The sequence below is a fragment of the Doryrhamphus excisus genome, linkage group LG3, assembly GCF_037039965.1.
Source record: "Doryrhamphus excisus strain RoL-2023G ecotype Guam linkage group LG3, RoL_Dexc_Guam_v1.1, whole genome shotgun sequence".
NCBI lineage: Eukaryota > Metazoa > Chordata > Actinopteri > Syngnathiformes > Syngnathidae > Doryrhamphus > Doryrhamphus excisus.
In genome coordinates, this window is record NC_136359.1 from 5837875 (window position 1) to 5854979 (window position 17105).

The window sequence follows — 17105 nt, forward strand, 5'->3', positions numbered from 1 at the left end:
CTTTATTGCCGTAATATTTTGTTTTTATTCTTATAAAACGACTACTCTTGTTAAGCCGCACTTTGGACACCCCTGCTGTAGATTGTTTGATTGACAACATGACTCAGTGGCTCATACCCCAAAGCAATCAGCAAACTAATCGTGCATCACGCAGTATCTGCAACCCATTGACTCAAATGATTTATAATTGTAGTGATGTTATGCATTTTTATGTGTCAAGCATGCATAGGAGGGGAGCTTGTACATGAGTGGCCTGTAGTTACCGTTCCCCTGACCTTACCCTTGCTGCATCGCCTCGTTGCTGTGAGGCTTCGGTCTCCATGGCAACCGTGACATCAGCAGCAGCAGCAGCAGCCGCGTGCTGGCGGTCAGGAGGGGTTGAATGAAGGAAGGAAATGGACGACGGAGAGAGGAGAGAAAAGTTCTGCATTCAGGGTTTGACTTGTGCCTGTAGATTCCTTGGCCCATTGCTGCCTGGTTACCAGGGCAACTGCAGCATTTAAGGCCTCCCCGCTTGCCTGCAAGCCGTCGTAGTCGTATAGACGGAGCTGTATATAATGGCCAGGTCGTACATCCTCTCCTCCCTTTTAGTCTCCCGTTTTCTTTTGACAACTCATTTCAAATTCATCATCGCCGCATTGGGATTTACAAGCGCGAGGGACGTGTGACAAATGAAATATGGTCGCATCTCGCCGCGTCTCCTTCTCTCACCTCGCCCGCATCCATGCCGTTCTGACCGCTGTGTCTGCGGAGCCAAGTGAAAAGCTGCATCTCAATCAGGAAACTCTGTGAACTAACTTGACACCAGGAAGGGACAAAAAGAAAAAAAAAACAGGATGTGACTCTCATCCTGTCGGAGAAGTCGGATTTTAACACATACAGCAGCAGCCTTTCACGGTGACGGATGGCGGTAGAGCGAAAATGTGAGGATGACAGCGCAGTGTGACGCAGCATTTCTGGTAGAAGCACCAGTATGCTGCTGTTCAACCAAATTGTCCACCGATCACCAAATGGCTAACACGGTAAACATTATACTACTGTAAGCACTCCTGTAATACCGAGCAGGGGGTCCCCAACCACCGGTCCGTAGGTGGGGCCGAACCAAGCCGCTGTGATTCAAAATACTGTACACTTGTAACTTGTAAATACCGTATTTTCTGGACTATAAGTCCCACTTTTTTTCATAGGTTGGCTGTTCCTGCGACTTATACTCCAGAGCGACTTATAAATGAAAAAACCTTTTCTGTTCATGTTTATTTTTGGTGTAGCTGAATAAGCATTGTGTTAGCATATCTTACACCTATTCAGCCTTTTCTCTATTCTTTTATTGTTAGAACTTGCCTTCCAAGAGGATGTAATGTCTGTTTTGGTCAAGTAGTTTGGAAAATAAATTACCCGCAAAAAATGCCACTTATACTCCAGTGTCACTTATGGATGTTTTTTCTACCTAATGATGCATTTTTGGCCTTGTGCGACTTATACTCCAGCGCAACTTATAGTCCAGAAAATATGGTAGTTTGTAAAATAAATGCCCCGCAAAAATTGCCACTTATACTCCAGTGCGACTTATGGATGTTTTTTTTCTACCTAATGATGCATTTTTGGCCTTGTGCGACTTATACTCCGGAGCGACTTATAGTCCAGAAAATACGGTAGTTTGTAAAATAAATTACCCGCAAAAATTGCCACTTATACTCCAGTGCGCCTTATGGATGTTTTTTTTCTACCTAATGATGCATATCTGACCTTGTGCGACTTATAGTCCAGAAAATACATTCAATTTATTCATTCATTAATTTTCTACCGCTTTTCCTCACGAGGGTCGCGGGGGTTGCTGGAGCCTATCCCAGCTGTCTTTGGGCGAGAGGCGGGGTACACCCTGGACTGGTGGCCAGCCAATCACAGGGCACATATAGACAAACAACCATTCACACTCACATTCATACCTATGGACAATTTGGAGTCGCCAATTAACCTAGCATGTTTTTGGAATGTGGGAGGAAACCGGAGTACCCGGAGAAAACCCACGCATGCACGGGGAGAACATGCAAACTCCACACAGGGATGGCCGAGGGTGGAATTGAACCCTGGTCTCCTAGCTGTGAGGTCTGCGCGCTAACCACTTGACCGCCATTCAATTGAATGCACATCAATTTTGTAAATATGGACCATTATTTATTCCCCCTCAAAAATATTCAGTTAAAAATCCTCCCATTGCATGTTTATGTTGTTTTGTTTAGTTGTGTTTCAGCCAGCGCCGAGCCTTGAATGCACCGTACATTGATTTTTCGCCGTTTTTTTTCTGCGACTATGTTGGAATGCATAACGCTGCCTTTTGACAATGTTATTGAGGGAGTTAATGTGCTTGTCGCCACACACATCAAACGGCGACATCATAATCTCTCTGAATAACTCTTGGAGTAACTGCTGGATGGCGATGAGTCTTATTCATTGTGTGATTTGATGTTGTTCCTGTCTTAGTTTGACATAATAAGATTACTCGAGGTGTATGTGACTGTACCACGCCTCCTGGCGAAGGTTTGCGGGAACACGAGCCTGTCCGTGGATCCAAAAAGGATCTTTTGACTAATGTAAACATATTGCTCATGTGCCCATCAAAGCTCTCCACTATCACGGGCAAGACCAGAGAGCTGTTGAAGGACCTCAGGGACAAGATTGTGGACCTGTACAAGACTGAAATGGGCCACAACAACATTTGTTAGAAGCTTGTTGACAAAAGAAGACCTCTAAATGGCACCTTCATTTGGGAATGGAAGAAATATCAAGGGAGTTGGACCCAGGGTCACCAAGGAAAAGGTCTGGACTCGACTCGACGTGTTTGGAGGTGGAAACATCGTGCTTTGCAGCAAGAAGCGCTGACCCCAAACGGGGATATGGATGGTTGAATATCGGATGAGAACTCTGAAGATGGGTGCTCCAGCATGGCACTGACCCAAAACATGCAGCCAGACCTTTTCTGTGGCGTCTGGGTTGCGTCTGCGTTGCTGTTGAGAGCCGTGCCGGTGGCTAATGAATGACCTGTCAGAGATAATGAGGTCTGGTGCGCCGGAACGCCTCGTGTTCTTCTCCTCCTCCAGCAGACTCCACAGATCCCTCGGAATTGACTGTAGGCATCAGGTTGACAATTACTCCATGCTAAATGTTGCAGGCGCTGCCGTTGTTAAGCATATTTGACCACATTGGACAACGACTGATAAGACATAATCCTTTTAATATTGTTTATAGCTTCTCGCTCTTTGCTATCTGTCAGCACTTGGACTATGCCCAAGGTTTTACAACTGCCAAAGTTCCGTTTTGAATGTCGTGGTGTCTTCTTGTGTGTGTGTGTTTGTGCTCAACTGCACCCGAAGGCGCCACCTCTATGAGCACCTGGAATGCAAATATGGAAAAGGCGTGGCACCTTGTTGGCTGTCAAGACTTTAAGTCGAGCGAAGCATCTGAATAAGGACAATCACGGCTTGATGCCTTTTGATCACTTCACCGCTACCATGTAGCATTTCACAGACCAAAGACTAAATGTATGCAAACTGTACATGTTTTGCCTACATTTAAGCATTTTAAAGCATGGAAAATGCAAAATTAACTAAATATCTATAATATTCATTCATATATTTTCTCCCGCTTTTTCCTCACGAGGGTCGCAGGGGGTGCTGGAGCCTATCCCAGCTGTCTTCAGGCGGGAGGCGGGGTACAAAAGATATATTTTTTAATATTAAGATAAACAAAACAGTGAATGACGTTCTAATTTCTGGGAAATTTGGTTGCAGAAAAAGTTAAGAATAAAGTATGGAAATAAAGTCATAATTATGAAAAGACAGCAGAAATCAACAGCAGAAGAGCTGTAATTTTTTTGAGAATATAGTCAAAATATTAAGAAGAAAAAAGGCATACTCAGGAGAAAAAAAGCAGCAATTTTCCGGGAATAAAGTTGTAATTAAAAGACAAAAATATTACTTTAAGTCATAATATTACAGGAAACAAACAAAACTAAATAAAGTTGTAATTTTTTATGGGGTTGGGGGAAATTTATATTAAAATAGAGGAAGAAAAAATTACAAACTTACAAACTAATTCATTCATTTTCTACCGCTTATCCTCGCGGGGGTGCTGGAGCCTATCCCAGCTGTCTTCGGCAGGAGGCGGGGTACAAAAGATATATTTTTTAATAGTTTTAATATTAAGATAAACAAAACAGTGAATGAAGGTCTAATTTCTTGCAAATTTGGTTGCAGAAAAAGTTAAGAATAAAGTATGGAAATAAAGTCATAATTATGAAAAGACAGCAGAAATCAACAGCAGAAGTGCGGAAAAGAACTGTAATTTTTTTGAGAATATAGTCAAAATATTAAGAAGAAAAAAGGCATACTCAGGAGAAAAAAAAGCGGCAATTTTACAGGAATAAAGTTGTAATTAAAAGACAAAAATATTATTTTGAGTCATAATATTACTGGAAACAAACAAAACTAAATAAAGTTGTAAATTTTTATGGGAAAGTTATATTAAAATAAAGGAATAAAGTAAAATATATGAGGGATTAAAGTCATAATATGAAAAAAAGTACAAAATTATTTAAGAAGAAAAATTACAAACTTGTAATTCATTCATTCATTCATTTTCTACCGCTTATCCTCACGAGGGTCGCGGGGGTGCTGGGGCCTATCCCAGCTCTCTTCGGGCGGGAGGCGGGGTACACCCCAGGCTGTTGGCCAGCCAATCACAGGGCACATATAGACAAACAACCATTCACACTCACATTCATACCTATGGACAATTTGGAGTCACCAATTAACCTAGCATGTTTTTGGAATGTGGGAGGAAACCGGAGTACCCGGAGAAAACCCACACATGCACGGGGAGAACATGCAAACTCCACACAGAGATGGCCGAGGGTGGAATTGAACCCTGGTCTCCTAGATGTGAGGTCTGCGCGCTAACCACTCTACCGCCGTGCCGCCAATATCAATAATATATATATATATATTACATTTTCTCAAACATGAACACATGTCAATGTAATATATTTGTTCTTTTTCTTTTTCTTGCAGAAGAAGAGCAGAGAGGAGAGTTCTGGCGAGGGCAGCGGGGTGGAGATCTTAAAAAACAAACCATACACGGATGGTCCTGGTGGAAGCGGCCAGTACACCCACAAGGTTTACCACATTGGCATGCACATTCCGAGCTGGTTCCGCTCCATCTTGCCCAAAGCGGCACTTCGGGTTGAAGAGGAGTCGTGGAACGCCTACCCTTACACCCGCACCCGGTGAGCTCTGGCAGAGGTGTAGCGTGCAACCTTGTGAAGCTTTAAAGGTCCCATGTTGGACTATTTTTCAACCATTGAAGTGTCTCAAAGGTACTACAGCAGGGTGTTGGAAGTAGGTTTTCCAAAATCTAGCCTCAGTGCTTTTAGCAAGCCCCACTGGGGCCCTCCGTAGCTTTCATGCTAATGAGTTTGTATCTCCAATAAGCATTATTATATTTTACTGTGCACATAATAGATACATATAACATATATGACACATATAAAACCACATTGGTAGCTCCCATGTCTGTGATATTGCTGAGAAAGCCTATTATTAACTTATTATTATAATGTAAACTTTGGTCTTTGCTCTTTTTTCCCTTTTTAAATTTTTTGGTAATTTCCAAATATTTCAACTTTTATTACTATTTAAATTTACTCAACCTAACCCCCCCAAAAAAATTTTTTGTGTGTTTCTCATAATATTATGAAGTATTTTTTCTTTAATATTTCAATTCTATGCTACTATAATTATATTATTTTTCCTCATATTACAAGTTTGTAATTTTTCTTAAATAATTTTGTACTTTTTCATATTATGACTTTAATCCCTCATATTTTTTACTTTATTCCTTTATTTTAATATAACTTTCCCCCAACCCCATAACAAATACAACTTTATTTAGTTTTGTTTGTTTCCTGTAATATTAGGACTTTTCTTTTAATTACAACTTTATTCCTGTAAAATTGCCGCTTTTTTTTCCCCAAGTATGCCTTTTTTCTTCTTAATATTTTGACTCTATTCTCAAAAAAATTACAGCTTTTCCGCACTTCTGCTGTTGATTTTTCCCCCCCCAACTTTTTCAACCTTCTTTTCATAATTATGACTTTATTTCCATACTTTATTCTTAACTTTTTCTGCAACCAAATTTCCCAGAAATGAGAACTTCATTCACTGTTTTGTTTATCTTAATATTAAAACTATTAAAAAATATATCTTTATTCTTTAATAGTTGGACTTTATCATGCTAAAATGAAATTTTTTGGGTCTTTTTGTATTTGTAGTTTTCTTGTTAAATTATATTTTTTTCTTTTAATTACAACTTTATTCCCATAAAATTGCAGCCTTTTTTTCCTCCTGAGTATGCCCTTTTTCTTCTTAATATTTTGACTATATTCTCAAAAAAATTACAGCTCTTTTCCACACTTCTGCTGTTGATTTTTCCCCCAACTTTTTCAACTGTCTTCTCATAATTATGACTTTATTTCCATACTTTATTCTTAACTTTTTCTGCAACCAAATTTCCCAGAAATTATAACTTCATTCACTGTTTTGTTAAATATTTATAGTAGTTATAATAGTTTTCTTAATATTAAAACTATTAAAAAATATATCTTTATTCTTTAATAGTTGGACTTTATCATATTAAAATGATTTTTTTGAGTGTTTTTATATTTGTAGTTGTCTTGTTGAATTATATTTTTATGTTTATATTTTTATGGGCTGCAAATGACCCTCAGGCTGCACTTTGGACACTCCTCCCCTATAGGGTACTAAAGTGTATGTATATTCTACCTTGACAATACAACACAATTTTAGCTTGTGTACGACTTTGAAGTCGATGCCAATCATTCACAGCGGCACCAAGAATAAATTCAGACAGACATCAGACATCAGAACAGGTGTAAAAGTATTTCTGAAGGAGCTCCCAGGCCGTCTGATCTCCCGGGCTCTCTCGTTTGGGAGAACGCCAACATACAGGTGCCAAAAAGAGCCCGTCTGCCTGCCCTTGACTGTACTGTCGGGGACTTGATAGACTACGAGTAAGTGCCTTGTTGACGCGTGCATTCAAGCACTGACAGTTCAGCTGCAGGCGCCTCAGATGGGCACACGTTAATCCTCAGCAGCGAGAGGGCGTTGTCGCTCAAAGAGAGACAAGCAGTTGTGATTACGAGTAAGACCTGCCCCATGTAGAACGGGTTCAAAGTAAGACCATAATGGCGCCCAGAGTCAGGAGTGATGCAAAATGTGTCTTGTCCTTTCAGATACACGTGTCCCTTTGTGGAGAAGTTCTCCATCGACATTGAGACATACTACATGGCCGACACCGGCACCCAAGCAGACGTTTTCAACATGTCTTCTGCAGACAAGAGGCAGAGGACCATTGGTGAGACCATTGGCTTGTTCATCCATAAGCATTTCATATCACCTTCCAATTCCTGCATCAACCTTATTGTTACCTTTTCATGTCAAAAAATTATTACCAAATGTTGTTCTCTGACTTCTTACAATGGCTTCATAGTTTCTCAAGTTGAGGGGCAGCTGAGGCCCACTTGTGGCCAAACTGTGCTACTACAACTATTTTGCCAATGTTTGCAGTGAGAGTGGCAAATGTTATCATGAGCTACGTTTGGCGACCATTACATATTATTATATCTGCTATTACCAACATTCCTTCCTGGCTCTGCCCAAGAACATAAGGTGGTCAGAAATATTTCAATATTGAACAAAGCAAAATTTGTTCTCAATCAGAAATCACTCCACACTCTTTATTGCTCTCTGGTTCTACCATATCTTACTTATTATGTGGAAATATGGGCTAATAACTATAAAAGCAATCTTCACTCGCTAAATGTACTGCAAAAAAGGTCAGTAAGGATAATTCATAATGCTGCCTACAGAGAACATACTAACTCTTTATTTCTAAAATCACAACTTCAACTCTTCAAACAGCTAAAATAATGCATAAGGCTAAAAATAACCAATTAGCTAAAAATGTCATCCAATACTTTTCTACAAGAGAGGAGAAATATGATCTCAGGGAAGAACTAAATGTGAAACACTTATATGCTAGGACTACGTTAAAAAGCCATAGCATTTCAGTATGTGGAATCTTAAAATAAGTATGTTATCTTAAAATAAAGGAATAAAGTAAAAATATGAGGGATTAAAGTCATAATATGAAAAAAATCTGATAATCATTTGATGCCATTTGGTATCATAAAAATAAAGTTACATTGACATTTTTTTTGGGGTGTTTGTTTTGCTGCAGACCCCATCGACATCGTGACCGACCCTATCCCTCCTCATGAGTATAAAGCCGAGGAAGACCCTCGCTTCTACAAGTCCGCCAAGACTCAAAGGGGTCCTCTGATGGATGACTGGATCGAAGAATACAACAACAATCCCGGAAAGACCCCCATCATGTGTGCCTATAAGCTGTGCAAGGTGGAGTTCCGCTACTGGGGAATGCAGTCCAAGATTGAACGATTCATCCACGATGTTGGTGCGTGCTCAGAGCTTCTAGCAGCATCTTTGAATTCTTCCGGGTTCAAAATTTTTTTTTGTCCCCAGGTTTGAGAAAGGTGATGGTGCGTGCCCACCGGCAGGCCTGGTGCTGGCAGGACGAGTGGTACGGCCTGACCATGGAGGACATCCGGCAGCTGGAGCTGGAGACTCAGCGCACCCTCGCCGCCAAGATGGCGCAGTTCTGCCAGGTGGAGGAGGCCACCGAGGCCAACGGAGGCACGGCGCCGCCGGTCATAGAGCAGGAGGCGCAGGATACAAGTAGCTGCATCGAGGCAGAGGAGGTGGTCGTCACCACGGTTACAGACACGCTCCAGCCCCGAGGGGTGCTCACCAAGCAGTGGTCCACCTCATCCAGATCCTCACGCTCTTCCAAAAGAGGAGGTGAGTTGATGTACCGTATCATAGCATCACTAGATCATCACAGCTAGCTTAATGTTGCTGTTGTTGTGACAATGGCCTTACCTTAGTACTGTCGCTCATTAGTTATGCTAGTGTTATGTTATGTTAGTTTGTGACCTCTGTGCTTGTCAGACGCACACAAAGGCATGGAAAAACACAGCTCATTAGCATTAGCGCTACAGTTGTATACTAACTGTGTGGAATTGTTTATTTGAATACAGGCAAAGTGGAGTTCTGGTCTGTTTTTTAATAACGATGAATAATATCATTGGAAAATATGGCTTCCCTGTCCCGCCATGCCCATTGGATAAATACAAATTGACATTACAACAACCCAACTCGGCTATAAGCCATCCTCCACATTCGTAGTATTACGTAACTTACCTCCAATCACCACTCACTTACTTTTAGCTCCGCTCTCACCCCCTGGCTTGTGGTGGTGGTCTGCCAGCTGTACCCCACCCCACCCCACCCCACCCCACTCTACACACACTCACACTTGTGGTTCCTCTTTGGCTATTCTTAGCAATCTTGCTGACATCACAGACTTGGCAATGACACCCACAGCTGTAATCCCACCGCCCCTTCACAGCGACGCCTCTCAGTGCATCCCCCTGCCGCCATTGGCTGAAAGCGCACACGATTGATGAGAGCTGCTTTTAGTGTGCATGGACAATTTCCTCTAATTTGCACTGAGCCTCTTTTCACACACCCGCATGACCACCAAGCAGTCCATCTGCCGTGAAGCAGTGCACCACAGAGACTGTTGCATGTTTATATAACACTGTGTGTGTGTGAGTGTGTGTGTGTGTGGGCCAGTGGAAGCAATATTTCTTTGGTCCTAGAGAGTGTGTTAAAAAAGGGAATGAGAGGGATACTCGAAACACATGTCCCACTTCAATAACAGCTAATTTATGTGTTCCCACAGTGAGCCCATCCCGCCACAGCATCTCGGAGTGGAGGATGCAGAGCATCGCGCGAGACTCGGACGACAGCTCAGATGAGGAGTTCTTTGATGCTCATGGTAAGCAGCGGGCTCGGATCGCCGATTTGTGCCGGCACGAGCTGTATGACAAAGTCTGCCTTTATAAGAAGAAGCACACCCGAGATATGTATGTGAGAGATGTTCCTCTACAGTCCTGTAGGTGGCAGTAATGCGTCTTACATAGTGGCGGCCCCAATTGACCCCAATGCAAGCAGATTTTAACACAATTTAAAATAATTATTCATAATAAATTTTGTGGTTTTGTTTACAAATTTAACACTCTTTTTTAATTTATTAATTAAATTTTTAAATAAAATAAAATTAATTAATTTTTTTATATTTAATTTTAAAAAATGTACAAAAAATAATTCTAATTAATAATTAATTAATAATTAATTCTAATTATCACAAGAAATGCTACATTTCTTCCATGACTACAGGAAAAAAAACAATTTTAATGTGAGATATTTAAATATAGCTATCCTTATGACAACACATTTTCTTCCTCGATTATGAGAAAATAAATTATATCTATTAAAATTATACATACTATATATATTTGTAGATATATAAATAAATATTTATTTCCTATATATTATTAATGTTATTATTTGATCTATTTGTATTATTTTTACGTGACCCATTAAACATGAAATGCTGATTTAACAGCAAGTATTTCTTTCATGATTAATCATTAATTGGTTGCTCACAATCGACAGCATTCATAACAATGAATCAGTTGACTAAATGATTAGTTATAGATTTTTTTTTTTTATAGATATTTTGCATATTGTAGCCCCTTGTGTTAAGTAGGTACCCATAATCCAAAAAGTGAGCGTTATTATCTTTATAAAGGCAGCTCTGGTATCAGATGTCATGAGATTGTGCAGCCAATGTTGTAATAGGCCACTCTATAAACCGATGGAGCCTTATTAATTGACGCATGTTTCCAGGAAACTGACTCTGCATGCATCTCTTTAACCACAGACCAGTTCTTAAGCTTCCCAGATACCCAGCATGCTTTGGGCTGCAGTTGAAATAACGTCCGCTCACCCGCCTCACCCAGCGCTCTCTGCCGGATGAATCTGGCCGAGGACTCATCGTAACGTCAAGTTCATAAATCACAAGCACATTTAGTCCCAGTCATGATACACCCCAGCAATAAAAGACCCTCACCACCTCCCTCAGTGGTCCATTATTGATTGTTTGACACATTCTCTGTTTGTTTGATCCATCTGAATAAAGTTATCACTGCGTGCCTTCCAAATACGTCCTTCTAACCTTACATTATCCACGTCTCATAAAGTGCAGTAGCTGTAGTTTACCATTCACACATATCCTTTCTGCACGTTGAGGTGACATCCCAAAATACTTTTAATGATGATGACCGGATCAAGTGCTACTGTCACTGTAATGAATGCTTGATCTTTAAATGTACAAACATGATACAGTACATTTAGCACATTACTACAGGATCATCTGCTATTGGAATAAAAAGCCAGTCTTATATAATATACATACATATACATGTACTGTTATACTGTATGTATATTACACTCAAAGACCGAAATATTAAGCTGGTAACACTTTACAATAAGGTACACAAAATTACAGTACCAAAGTTAACAAGGAATGAACCCACCTAACCCTAACCACTACTCACAGTTCCTTTGTCACTACTTATTAGTTTCTCAGAAACTACTCTAGGTGTATGTGCCTTAGTTCCTCAGTAACTGTTCTACTCATTTGTTCTTTGGCAACTACTCTTAATTGTCTGTGCCTTACTTCCTCAATAACTACTCATTAGTTCCTCAGTAACTACTCTACATGTATGTGCCTTAGTTCCTCAGTAACTACTCTAATCATTTGTTCTTTGGCAACTACTCTTAATTGTCTGTGCCTTACTTCCTCAATAACTACTCATTAGTTCCTCAGTAACTACTCTACATGTATGTGCCTTAGTTCTTTAGTAACTACTCTACTCATTTGTTCTTTGGCAACTACTCTTAATTGTCTGTGCCTTACTTCCTCAGTAACTACTCATTAGTTCCTCAGTAACTACTCTACATGTATGTGCCTTAGTTCCTCAGTAACTACTCTACTCGTTTGTTCTTTGGCAACTACTCTTAATTGTCTGTGCCTTACTTCCTCTGTAACTACTCATTAGTTCCTCAGTAACTACTCTAGATGTATGTGCCTTAGTTCCTCAGTAACTACTCTACTCGTTTGTTCTTTGGCAACTACTCTTAATTGTCTGTGCCTTACTTCCTCAGTAACTACTCATTAGTTCCTCAGTAACTACTCTACATGTATGTGCCTTAGTTCCTCAGTAGCTACTCTACTCATTTGTTCTTTGGCAACTACTCTAATTGTCTGTGCCTTACTTCCTCAGTAACTACTCATTAGTTCCTCAGTAACTACTCTAGATGTATGTGCCTTAGTTCCTCAGTAACTACTCATTTGTTCTTTGGCAACTACTCTTAATTGTCTGTGCCTTACTTCCTCAGTAACTACTCATTTGTTCTTTGGCAACTACTTTTAATTGTCTGTGCCTTACTTCCTCAGTAACTACTCATTAGTTTCTCAGTAACTACTCTACATGTATATGCCTTAGTTCCTCAGTAACTACTCTACTCATTTGTTCTTTGGCAACTACTCTTAATTGTCTGTGCCTTACTTCCTCAGTAACTACTCATTAGTTTCTCAGTAACTACTCTACATGTATGTGCCTTAGTTCCTCAGTAACTACTATATTCATTTGTTCTTTGGCAACTACTCTTAATTGCCTGTACATTACTTCCTCAATAACTATTCATTAGTTCCTCAGTAACTACTCTAGATGTATGTGCCTTAGTTCCTCAGTAACTACTCTACTCATTTGTTCTTTGGCAACTACTCTTAATTGCCTGTGCATTACTTCCTCAATAACTACTCATTAGTTCCTCAGTAACTACTCTACATGTATGTGCCTTAGTTCCTCAGTAACTACTCTACTCATTTGTTCTTTGGCAACTACTCTTAATTTTCTGTGCCTTACTTCCCCAATAACTACTCATTAGTTTCACAGTAACTACTCTAGATGTATGTGCCTTAGTTCCTCAGTAACTACTCTACTCATTTGTTCTTTGGCAACTACTCTTAATTGCCTGTGCATTACTTCCTCAATAATTACTCATTAGTTCCTCAGTAACTACTCTAGATGTATGTGCCTTAGTTCCTCAGTAACTACTCTACTCATTTGTTATTTGGCAACTACTCTTAATTGTCTGTGCCTTACTTCCTCAATAACTACTCATTAGTTCCTCTGTAACTACTCTACATGTATGTGCCTTAGTTCCTCAGTAACTACTCTACTCATTTGTTCTTTGGCAACTACTCTTAATTGTCTGTGCCTTACTTCCTCAGTAACTACTCATTTGTTCCTCAAAGACTACTCTATAAATGCCTGTGCCTTAATTTATATGTAAACACTCTACTCCCTCTACATCACTCCATCAGTAACTACTCTAAATGTATGTGCCTAAGTTCCTTTGTGACTACTCTACCCATTAGTTGCTCAGTAACTACTCTAAATATATATGCCTTAGTCATTAGCTCTTCATTAGTTCCTAGTAAGTACTGTATTCTTGTGTACCTTATTGTAAAGTGAGACCATTAGGCTACATAAATGTAGTTTCTAGTTTGGTCACCGTATAAATATATAACGTGACTACATACGTGAAATATCTCTCGTTATGCAGGGAAATATTGCTATGATTACAGTAATCCCTTGTTTAATCCCATGGTTAATTGGTTCCAGCCCAAACCGCGTGTAAGTAAGTGAATTTCCGCAAAGTGGGATTCCTGAAATGTGTAGCTATGGCATGGAAAACCTGTTTATGACAGGTTTGAACATTAAAGCTGTCTAGACATGAAATAACACCTCTATAGTCACCTTTATACTAACTAGGGATGTAAAGATTACCGGTCTTAATGATTAATCGCAGTAAAACCCGTGGCGGTCAGTAGTACCATTTCAAATGAATATTATTGTAAAATCGTGATTGATAAACGTACTTGGCTAAACTTGCAGACCAGTGGCACTGTTCATTTCTTGGTGAAGCAGCCATTTCTTATGTTGTGTATCTCGCTCTATCTTAAAGCACTAACTCTGTTGTCAGCAAAAGCTCTTGCCCTCAAAAATGGCACCCGCACCTGCCCACAATACATTGTGCCCTTTCGAGCGCTATACGCAATACTACATTCACAATTTCAATGCATCTTCCGGATGCCTTATATTTGTATTTAGCTTGATTTTATGCTTGGAAATTCTTTATTGAGGGTGACACGGCGGTTGAGTGGTTAGCGCGCATACTTCACAGCTAGGAGACCAGGGTTCAATTCCACCCTCAGCCATCTCTGTGTGGAGTTTGCATGTTCTCCCCGTGCATGCGTGGGTTTTCTCCGGGTACTCCGGTTTCCTCCCACATTCCAAAAACATGCTAGGTTAATTGGCGACTCCAAATTGTCCATAGGTATGAATGTGAGTGTGAATGGTTGTTTGTCTATATGTGCCCTTTGATTGGCTGGCCACCAGTCCAGGGTGTACCGAAGACAGCTGGGATAGGCTCCAGCACCCCCGCGACCCTCGTGAGGAAAAGCGGTAGAAAATGAATGAATGAATGAATTCTTTATTGAGGCTAAAAATGCATACAATTTGCTTAAATGTGCATATTTTCTAATAATAGGCTCTATTTAACCACAAAACAGCCTTATTGTTTGAAAACCAGTGATGAAGTGAAGCCGTGAAATTGGAAGCGCGAGGGACTAAAGTATTGTTAACTTACCACAAATGCTACAATTAGTGAGTCTCCTGTGGTGGGTCGGTTATCTACAAAAGCCAATAACTGCCAGGGACTAGATTTGGCGGCGGGAACAGAAACTGCTGTGGCTGTAAGCAACTTCCCGACGTCCTGCAACATGGTCGTATCATGAGTGGCCAGCTTCATCTCCCTCTTTTCACCGCCTCTGTACTTTTAGTCAGGCAGAATATTAATACTTTTGTACACCAGTGAGTGTATAAATCGTACACATGAAGTGAAGCTATGAGAATGACCTCCATTGTATTATGTAATGAAAAAGCATGTGTCTCCTGCAGAGGACTTCTCAGACGGTGAGGAGGTCTTACCCAAACCCATCACCAAGTGGAATTCCAATGAATTCATAGACAAGATCGAAGCTTCAGACATGGAAGAAACTCCCGGTAAGACGGTCACGCCGTCTTAATGTCAACATCCAGGCGATGATGGCGAGTCAATGAGATCATGTGTGTTTGTGTTTGCAGGTGAGATAGCAGTGGACTACGACACAGTGACCAGCGGGGAAAGGCTAGACGAGGTACATTTGTGTCTTATGACGCTGGCTGAAAAGCGACTCCTCTCCAGAACTCCACATCCCGATGGAAACCCCAATTACTTTTGGAGAGGGCTCCTACGTCCCTGAGCCCCTCTGTCCTCTTGTGTTCAGATGCGAGGCTGCGTTAGCGTCCCAGCCGATAGCTCTCCCATTCCTACCATCACAGTAACACCACACCAGTCAGTAAGTAGCTCAGACCCAGTAGTTCCCACAAAGTCCTCCCTGACTTACTATCCCACCCCCCCTTCCCGCCCATCCGTGTGCCGTCGCCCAGAACCCAGTCCATGGTACTGCTCGACTTCACCACCTTGTGTTCAGCTCCTGTGTCCTTGTAGCTGTGACCTTGTTTACATTCCCAATGTGACATTTTGGGTCAAACCTGTGCAACAAGACTGCTTTGTGGTGTTAGTTGAACAGCAAATTGACTCCGTTTTGTTTCCCTTCGTGTTTGGTTGTCTGTTGGATGTTCTTCTTTACGTACCGGCGATAAAATATAACTAGGAACTAGGAACATTCTATTTTGTAATAGGACCATATGACAAAGAGTGAACTTGGAATAATTATAGGTTATCACATGGTTTGTCTGGTATCAGGCCAGGTATCATGCCCCCGAGTGTCAGTATACTGATACTGGCACGCGGGGGCATGATACTGGGCCTGATACCAGACAAACCATGTGATGATCTTATCATCACATACTATTTAATCATGAGCTTATTATCACGTACTATTTAATCAAAAGACCATTTTGTTTCCAGAAAATGTTCAGTTTATTACATGTATTATATCTAAACAGTGTAAACACAATAATTGCAAAAATATTTCAACAATAATATTTTATCAACAGTCTTATCTTATCAATGTCTGACAATTAAAGTTCCATTAATCAAGTTTGGGTTTTTTGGTGACTGGAGAAGCACTAGGCACTAAGCACTCGAGTACTGTTCTCTGATTGGTTGTTTCACGGGCACGATACCAGAGCAGCGCGCTCTTAGTGGACAGCTACGGGGGCTGATACTGGACATGGTTAAACTCTATATTTTATCAGTATCACTGGCCAGGTATCATGCCCCCAAGTGTCACTATCAGCCTGAGACTGAAGTTTGAGGGCTGATACTGGCACGTGGGGGCATGATACTGGGCCTGATACCAGACAAACCATGTGATGATCTTATCATCACATACTACAGTATTAATTGTCCCTGTACCCTCGAAACCGCCCATGAATGATACAGGAAAAGGCTGAAATGATACTGTGTCAAAGCCCAGGGCAGTGATACTGATAAAATATAGAGTTTAACCATGTCCAGTATCAGCCCCCGTAGCTGTCCACTCAGAGCGCGCTGCTCTGGTATCATGCCCGTGAAACAACCAATCAGAGAACAGCGCACGAGCGTGACCACACAGTTTACACTGTTTAGATATAATACATGTAATAAACTGAACATTTTCTGGAAACAAAATGGTCTTTTGATTAAATAGTACGTGATAATAAGCTCATGATTAAATAGTATGTGATAATAAGATCACAAAAAAATAGAAAATGTTCAGTTTATTACATGTATTATATCTAAACAGTGTAAACACAATAATTGCAAAAATATTTCAACAATAATATTTTATCAACAGTCTTATCTTATCAGAGTGTCCTCCTCATTAATGGTGATAAAACGTTCCATTTCTAATATTCTGTTTGATATTTTCCCGATTTGTTTTTCACCAGGAGTGTCAACCGCTGACATGTTGACAGAGCACAG

At 40.5% G+C, this 17105-nt stretch overlaps 1 protein-coding gene across 8 annotated transcripts in view; it reads left to right on the forward strand.

Annotated features, from left to right (window-relative positions):
• Positions 1–17105, forward strand: part of LOC131127834 (membrane-associated phosphatidylinositol transfer protein 2-like) — an 81164-nt gene that overhangs the window by 39604 nt on the left and 24455 nt on the right. For 7 of the 8 annotated variants that reach the window (XM_078789517.1, XM_058070109.2, XM_058070111.2 and 4 more), the window contains exons 3-10: positions 5067–5281; positions 7307–7428; positions 8314–8547; positions 8616–8951; positions 9898–9993; positions 15092–15196; positions 15278–15330; positions 15460–15531. In XM_078789517.1, the coding sequence (XP_078645643.1) occupies positions 5067–5281; positions 7307–7428; positions 8314–8547; positions 8616–8951; positions 9898–9993; positions 15092–15196; positions 15278–15330; positions 15460–15531 (1233 nt within the window). The remainder of the gene's footprint in view (positions 1–5066; positions 5282–7306; positions 7429–8313; positions 8548–8615; positions 8952–9897; positions 9994–15091; positions 15197–15277; positions 15331–15459; positions 15532–17105) is intronic. The other variant, XM_058070110.2, reaches the window with a different exon arrangement.